Consider the following 8,616-nt stretch of genomic DNA (forward strand, 5'->3'; position numbering starts at 1 on the left):
CTTCACCTGCATCTCTGATCTTCTTATGCTCCTCTCCTTTGTGGCAACAATCATCGCCTGACCGGCGAGAGATCGCCCACCATGATATGAAGCTCGAGCAAACTTCGGTCAGCTGAGGGGCTTAGCGATGAGGCAGAGAAGGGATTTTTCTTTTTGCTTTTTTCTGAAAAGGATAAAGAAAGAAGTCTAGAACGTTAATTATAACGGGCAACTATTAATGCTGGTCTGTAGTACACCAGCATTAGAAACAGCTTTCAGCATCCCCAGCGATTATAAATGTAAAAAACAGAAAAAGAAAGAAAGAAAATGCCTGTCTCCTGATCACAATGAAAAAGTAGTCAAAGATCATAATATCGTCTCAGAAAATAATAGTGGTTACATTGTTTCCAATATCACACACATAAAGTTACAAACAATGCACAACATATTTGAGGGTAACTCTGACATATATCCAAATGAAAAAGCTGCGATCTTCATCATTGCAACTTGTGTTAGAGCATCTTCAAGAATTTATAAACTTTCAGAACGTTCTACCAGCCTCCGCTTGATATATGTTGGCTCGGATAGCGGATCCATGCTCACAATTATGCAGCAGGACCCTACACAGTCATCTTCTGGTCATTTCTCGGCATCATCCGAGGTATGGTATCTCAATGAAATTAGACGGACCATATTCTCCTATTCATTGATTGTTCAGTCTATCAAAACTTGAACTTGACCTCATGGTATATTCAGAAACAAGATTTGCAAATAAAGATGACTTGTTTTCTAACAATCTACTTGGCGTGTCATGTTCCACGATGACTCCTGATCAGAAAAGAAGTCCAATCAAAAATTATCCCTGAAAAGAGTAAGTGGAAAATTTAAGACATTTGATGTACTAACCATTATCGAGAAGCAAGACGAAATCACTATCAAGAACAGATGTTATCCGATGTGCTATTGTTATGACTGTGGATTCCGAAAACTGCTGCCGCAGGGTTTTCTGAATTAGGCTATCAGTTGCAGTATCCACTGAAGCAGTCGCTTCATCAAGGACCAAGACCTTGCTTTTTTTCAAAATCACCCGGCCTAAACAGACAAGCTGACGCTGACCGACACTCCAGTTCTCACCATTTTCAGTGACTGCAAGTCAAATATGTCATGCACGCCATCACAATTCATGATATCAATATAAAAGGAGCACCGTAGCTTGGCATACAATTTCAGAAATAAGTGTCGATGACAAAGCTACAAGTTCATGTTGGCAAGTAGATGAAGAATGCCAGTGATTTTGCCAGCTACGATTTTAAAAACAAAATCCAAATTCACTATCAAACCTGTGGAGCTGAGCTTTAATTCTTTCTTCCTAACTTCTTCTCCAAGCTGACAGCAGTCCAAGGCCTGAGATAAATTGTGTTCCATAGGAAGTTATGGGCAGCCAATATACCCAATCAAAGTTGAGACAATCAGCCAAAAGTTAATAACAGTGTAGTGCAAGTTGGAAAATGAAAGTACCTCCCATATTTGTTCATCATTGTACTCTTCAAGAGGGTCAAGGTTGCCACGCACGGTTCCCTCAAACATGGTTGGGTCTTGAGGAATAATGCTTAATCTGGATCTTAAGTCATGCAGCCCGATCGTTGAAATGTCAATGCCATCTATAAATATCTGACCAACAGTAGGATCAATGATGCGGAAGAGCGTTTGTATTAGGGTAGATTTCCCACTGCCAGTTCTTCCAACAATACCAGTCTTCATTCCACCAGGGAATGTGCATGTGAGACCCCTTAACACAAAAGGCATGTGTGGGGCATAGCGAACCTGCACCAACATTAGTCAGCACCTGACAAGAACCAGAGAATACAAACAGGCATTTCATGATTAACAATGTCTTTCCAAAGATCAGTCCAGAACATTTCAATCAAGCACAGTGAAATCATAGCCACTAACATACAGGTCACAATTTTCTTCCCAGGACAAGAGTACAGATTCAAGAAACATGTGCTAAATTATGCACATTGTGCTGCATATTTAAATTGGCCCCCCAATTCAGAAGCAGAAAAAATAATGAACAAGTTTTACCCTTTGACTTCTCACAAGTCAACAACCCTCGCCTTTGTTTCTTTGAAGCAAATCATCAAGTGAAAACAAGCAATCAAAGAATAGATAAAGAAATTACAACATAGTAGCTAATGCTAAACTTGCTACTCATATCAAGCCTGAGAAATGACAAAAATAAGTATGTTCAGATTTACCTGCAGGTCACAAAGGTCTACTTCTCCCTTTGATGGCCAGTTAGAATCTAGTCTGTCTGCTTCAATAGTAAGAGGTGGTTCACTAGGAATGCTAGTATATTGCAGAATCCTCTCTACAGATATGATATTGTTCTCGAGATTGCAGAGATTCCATACGACCCAGGCTTGTAGCATATTCAGATTAAGCCCATATGTCACTGCAAGGCCAGCAATGCCTGAAAGGATGTAAAGAACACCAAGCGTGCAAGATTATTTTCCTTCTCTCATTGATACAGCACCAGAAAATAACTAAATAAATAAAAAAGCAAACTTCATCAAAGCAAATACCTGGATCGATTACACCTTTTGGCATGGATATCAAAAATACTAATGAGAAGGCAAAAGTAAGTGATGATAACATATCCAAACGAAAGCAGAGCCACTCCCTTGCAGCAGCATTATGAAACTTGGGTTGAGAGTAATCATCATACAGATGGAAATTAGTACCAACAAATCTTGATTCATGGCCAAAACTTCTAATTGTCATCGATCCTGACATTGATTCAGCAAAATGTTGTATGATGGGAGCTTTGCACACCCCAACCAACCTTGCTAGTTCCCGTGCAGCATCAATGTAATATTGCTGAAAAAACAAGAATGATATGCCACATGATGATCAAATTCATAAATTTTAGGACCAATGACAAAATAGAAAAATAGACCACACTGCGATGTCAGAGCCATGTGGATTCATGGTTGCATGATAGATGTGCTTTCAGAAGTAAAATGAATTTCCAGAGCTGTTTTTAAGAACACAAGGACCATTCACTTTGCCGTCAACTTGTCTCCATCTGGTTTGATTTTACAAGTAGCTCTTTACACTATCCAGGTTACTCTAGCACTAAAGGAGATTATGTTGAGCGTACAAAAATAGGTTTTTTGATGAAGGTCAAATACTCAGCAAGGGGAACTGGAATGAGAGTGCTTTCAGAAGATAGGAAACTGAAGCACCTAGAAAACATCTTGTATGACATGAAATATACTGTACGATAATAGCAAAGATCAACTTATTTTTTATTCAATTTCAGCATTTGGTAGTAATTTCATAACTGTGTTAATGAAACATGATACAAAGACAAAAAGAGAAAACAAAGGTCAAGACATGACTTAAATTAATTGCGCAGGGTAGTCTCTCAAAGTGTAAACAAGAATTTATGCATCGACAAAGAAGGGATTGCAAAGAGTACAAAAAACTTGGAAGACCTAACGGTAATGGATGCCATAACTGCCACCCATCAATAAGACAACCCATGATCCAAAAAACTGGAGAGTAGTCCCTAAAGCACACCAGTCAGAGTGACTTTGATGGTGATGCTCGTCAATATAACAGAGAAAGCCCATCTATAGCTTCCATCCATTAACTTCACCTTCTTTGTGACTGTACTGACACCGTCAAATCTTATATTATTTATAATTTGAATGTAATAATCTGCTGTACTGCTACTTCTATGGAAAAACAAATGAAAGTTCAAATAAATTACACATGTTGAATCAAAACACACATGCACACACCCCACACATGCTTATAAGGATTAACGACTAGATGTGGTTAGTGCAAGCACATATGAGTATATGTCTATTCATAAGAAAACTAAAATTATGCCATAGAAAGACAATAACAGATTCCAGCTTTTTAAGAATAAGTTATGACATCATTTAGCCTTCAGAACATAAATAAAACACTCAAATTCTTTTTCTAAAGATAAGTTAATGAATTATGATGTCCAATGAATCCCTTACTGCTGAGGTATTGGCAAAATATTTTATTAACCCTGAAAATGGGTAATAAACTATTTATGCTCCAGAAATCAACTTATAAGTCAGTAAAAGGCTGTACACACTGGTTATATTAGCTTTGATACTTACAACAAAGTTCATGAATGACCATTTAAAATAATAATGCTTTAATAGTAGTGTATTCAGAAGAGTAATGAATTCTGTCACTTGCAGAACTCCTGTTCACAGGAAGAAACAAGTACCTGATACCAAATGGAAGCAGCAATCACAGGAATAAAGATGATAAAAACTTGCCATGCAACCTGTGACATGACTGCAATGACCCCCAAAAGCTGTATAATTGAGAATGCAAAGGTACCAGTTTGGAAAGGAATATTTGTATCTACTTCATTTTGATCCGTAGATGCCTGTAGCAGATGGATTACTAATGTAAATGACCGATGGAGCCAGACACTTCTTCACAAATATGAAAAAAAAAATATTTCCAAAAGGTAAAAAATGACCAAAAGTGACTTACTCTGTTTAAAATGCGCCCAGATGGAGTTGAATCAAAGAATGACATAGGAGCACGGAATATGCACATATGCATTTTGTCGAACAGCAGTGTTGCTGTCTTGTACCCAGCTGTTACGAGAAATAGAGATCTAATAAGAATACAGAAAGCGCTCCCAAGAGCCAATGCAATGTAGACATAGATAAGCATTGCACTATTCACTTGAGGTTCTTCATCTTTTGACCCAGGAGCCGCCCAAGCCATCCAGTAATTGCTACCAATCTGAAGGATTTGAAAAAGAATTTGTGCCAGCAATATCAGTGGCACAAGAGCTCCTTTGTATGCCATCGTAATGTACCTCCAGTAGACCCAAAACCCAACTCTGCCTTTCTCCCTCTCTTCTTCTTGAACAAGTTGTCCCTTCTGACTACCTTCATCTGGTTTGCCATTCTGTGCATCTTTCTGCTCTACTTTATGAGCACCCTGTGTGCTGCTTTCAGTGTCACGAGAACGACCTTCTATGGTGCCACTCGAACTATTGCTAGAAAGGTCCATTGAGTCAAGTGCTGCTAAAGCATCCTTATGAGCACCAACCAATTCCATAAACTCGGTTCCTGAGTTTAGGACGTCATTATATTTGCCTCCTTGTGCAATTTCTCCATCTTTCATAACCTACAAAAAAAAAAAAAAAAAACAGAAATTTTTGTCCAGCAGACTGATGAAGTGCCTGCAGAGCTATGTGTAATCAAATCATGGGGAAGAAATAGAGATAGTATCACTCACCAGGATAAGATCAGCAGAAGGTAGAAATTCCACCTGATGTGTGACATAGACAACTGTTTTGGAAGCTAAAGCCCCTAGCAAACACTCCTGCAATATGAAGATAGCTTGCTCGCTTAGTACTATCAAAGGCAGACTACCATGTTTTGAAGGCTGTAACACCAAACTTACGCAATGAAGATATGATTAATTTGTATATCATCCAAGATTCAAGTAGGTACAAGTAACTATCGAAAAAATATTGATCCATAGAGTCAAATAAGAGTTTAGAAGCATTAAAAGAAAATAACGATAAAGGGCATGTATAAACCATTTATTAATTCTTCTTTAAAAACCATTGGTTTATTAGTGTATTTAACTATAAGGAAGTGAATACCTTAAAGAGATGTGATCCTGTGTGGGCATCAACAGCGCTGAATGGATCATCCAACAAATAAATGTCAGCATCTTGGTATAAAGCACGAGCAAGTTGCACCCTTTGCTTCTGCCCGCCACTCAAATTGATGCCTCTCTCTCCAATGACAGTCTGGTCTCCAAAGGGAAGAATCTCCAAGTCCTTCTTCAAGGAGCATGCTCCGAGGACTTTGTCGTACTTCTCAACATCCATTTCCTTGCCGAACAGTATGTTTTCTTGAATCTTACCGCTCTGTATCCAAGGTGATTGGGAGACATATGCCGTCGTCCCACACAATTTAACAGTTCCAGATATCTTTGGAACCTCACCTAATATGCAGGACAGCAAGCTCGATTTACCAGAACCAACAGTTCCACAAACAGCGACCCTCATCCCTTGCAAGACTTGAAAATTCAAATCTTTCAAAGTGGGAATTTCAGAAGAGAGATCCCACGAGAAACTTCCATTGCTTACTTCAATCGCAATCTCAGAGCTTCCTCTTGGAAGTCTCTGTACTATATCAGGTTGCAAGTCCTCAAGGCAGAGAAATGAGGAAATTCTATCGAGGGAAACTTTGGTCTGAATGGTCATTGAGATTGTGTCAGGAAGATTATAGATCGGCTCTTGCAACACTCTAAATGTTGCAAGCGCGGACAGAATTTTTCCTGAATCCAATGGTATCCCCATAAGCATGCAAGCTCCAAAGGTGACCACCGCGACAAAAGTAGGCGAACCCCAGAAGACAAATGTTGTTATGGCATATGCATAAACATATTTCTTCAACCAATTCGTCTCGGTTTTCCTGAACTCGATTATTTTGGATAAGAACTTCATCTCCCAGCCTTGAAGCTTGAGAATTCTAATATTTCTCAAGATCTCCGAAGTAGCTTTCATCCTGATGTCTTTCGACTCCATCATCTTCTCCTGGTAGTTCTCTTGCATCTTCCCCAGTGGAACATTGCCTAACATGACAACAAATGTGGCTGCTAAAGCGGCAAGTGAAGCAAGCCCCAGACAAGAATATAAGATCAACAAGGCCAGCGTGACTTGCAAAACGACCATCCACAGATCATGCATGTACCAGCTGTAGAGCCCCACTCTGTCGGCATCGACACTCATTAAGTTGATGATCTCGCCACTACTTCTGCTCTGTCTCGAATGACTCGAAAGAGTGAGACCCTTTTGGTAGATCATAGCAACTAGTGAAGCCCGGACCCTGATCCCGGCCTGTTGCAATCTGAAAAACCAGTGCCTCTGCGTGAGGCACTCGAGAAGCTTCGCCACGATGAATGCCAACACCAAAAGATATCCTTCATGTGCGAACTCCCGACTCCCATTGAGGTACTGGACAAAGAAATCGATGAGGTAGGGACCCACGTACGAGGCAACCGTGTACACGAGGGCATACAACGCCGTCAACAGGACTTGCCCCCAGACAGAGAACACTAGTGCCTTGGCTAATCTGGCTGTGGTAACTCCACCGCTACCACTTCCACTCCCTTCCTTGCTGCTGCTGCTGCTGCTATGGCCAGCACCAGTACCACTCCCAGTGTATGACTCGAGCTTATTTTTGAAAATGGGGAAGATGCTACGGACACTATCAGTATCAGCTAACTGTGGAACATCTTTGAGGTCCAACGTCTTCTTATGACCGACGGAGAGCAAAGGACCCATCCAAGAGAAGGTAAGGATGCTGAGAAAACCGGCATTTGCAAAAAAGGAGACATCGCCGGTGCAACTGGTATTGGGTGCCTCATTGACACTAGCAGCACTTAATAGAGGCTCCTGAAGAAGAGGACTTTCTTCGAGAGTCCTCTTCCCGACGAGCCCCGCACAGGCAAAAAACAGACCGCAAAAGAGTGATCCAAAATCCAGCACCCACAGATGCGGCTGAAAAATTCCATGATTTTTGAAATATAGAAAGTCTACGACAAGACTAGAGCATGACATCAGGAAGAACAGAACCCACCAAATCCTAAGAAAGGAGGGAAATTTTTTCTCTCTTGAATGGAAGAACTCGAAGTGCAGGTAAGCGGAGATGGCGAACCATGCAACGACTCTGGTTGACAAGTCCAACTGGACGGAAAGCCGGTCGTGAGACCAGAATCCATCCTGATTCCAGACGTAGTTAAAAAGACAGAGGAAGAGATTCAGCAGGCCCAGACAGAGGGAGGTCCAAAGGACTAATTTTGAATACGAAAACCGATTGTTCTCTACTCTCTCCTTACTAGAGGCTCCACTCTTGCGCCTCCGACAGAGCCAGACCCAGGACAGGACTAGCAGGAGGCCGAGGTGGCAAGAAACAGAGAACCACCCATGAATAAAGATGGGCCTGAGGAGGAATCCAGCATCCCAAGGCATTCGAAACAAAGGAGATCGCGAGAAAGAAGCCGACATACCATCAAAGAGAGCCCAAGACCGCAGCTTTTCGATCCTTTCTTCTCGGACGATCATGAGTTCACCGGAGAGAATAGGCAGAAAGAAGCGATTTTATAGAAGCGGGGGATGACATGGCCGTGCCTGAGGGCGTCAGACACGGCCGACTTTTTCTTACCAAAGAAAAAAAAAAAAGGCGGCTCCTTTTTGGTGGAATGAAGCAAGGCGGCTCCTTCGGGCCCAAGCTAAGGCGTACTTTTTCCACGCAAGAGAAAAAAGTGGGAGCCCGTAGTCTTTGGAGCAAAGGCTCCCGTGTCTGTCCCATCGCACAGCCGAAGAAAGTTCCTTCTTACGGAGGGTGTTAACTATTGAGATGCGATGTATTTTTGTATATAAAAAGCTATATTCAGTCAATATTTACTAGTTTGATTATAGTCTAATTAATTCAGTCAATATTTGCTAGTTTGATTGTAGTTTAATGATTGTCTGATTGTAATTTTCTATTTTTATTTTTGGAGAACTAGTTCCTATAAAAGAGGGTATGCTGTACACAGATGTTT

General features: G+C 40.9%; 1 protein-coding gene across 1 annotated transcript; it reads right to left on the reverse strand.

Annotated features, from left to right (window-relative positions):
- Positions 1-335: 335 nt before the first annotated feature.
- Positions 336-8,219, reverse strand: LOC105040179 (ABC transporter C family member 3). The gene is made up of 10 exons (XM_029263082.2): positions 5,663-8,219; positions 5,290-5,376; positions 4,531-5,178; positions 4,256-4,420; positions 2,565-2,859; positions 2,238-2,452; positions 1,498-1,803; positions 1,320-1,383; positions 886-1,125; positions 336-807 (listed from the first exon to the last, which is right to left on the reverse strand). The coding sequence occupies exons 1-10, from the start codon at positions 8,132-8,134 to the stop codon at positions 683-685; spliced, it is 4,617 nt and encodes a 1,538-aa protein (XP_029118915.1). The 5' UTR covers positions 8,135-8,219; the 3' UTR covers positions 336-682.
- Between the last annotated feature and the right edge of the window lie 397 nt (positions 8,220-8,616).

The sequence above is a fragment of the Elaeis guineensis genome, chromosome 3 (assembly GCF_000442705.2).
Source record: "Elaeis guineensis isolate ETL-2024a chromosome 3, EG11, whole genome shotgun sequence".
NCBI lineage: Eukaryota > Viridiplantae > Streptophyta > Magnoliopsida > Arecales > Arecaceae > Elaeis > Elaeis guineensis.

What these genes read in the sequence shown, in the direction of transcription:
- LOC105040179 (XM_029263082.2), bottom strand. Translation starts at nt 8,134, where the DNA reads ATGATCGTCCGAGAAGAAAGGATCGAAAAGCTGCGGTCTTGGGCTCTC. An exon ending in ATTAAAGCTCAGCTCCACAG is followed by an intron (nt 1,126 to 1,319) that starts GTTTGATAGTGA and finishes TTTGACTTGCAG; the next exon opens with TCACTGAAAATGGTGAGAAC. An exon ending in CGTCTTGCTTCTCGATAATG is followed by an intron (nt 808 to 885) that starts GTTAGTACATCA and finishes TTTTCTGATCAG; the next exon opens with GAGTCATCGTGGAACATGAC.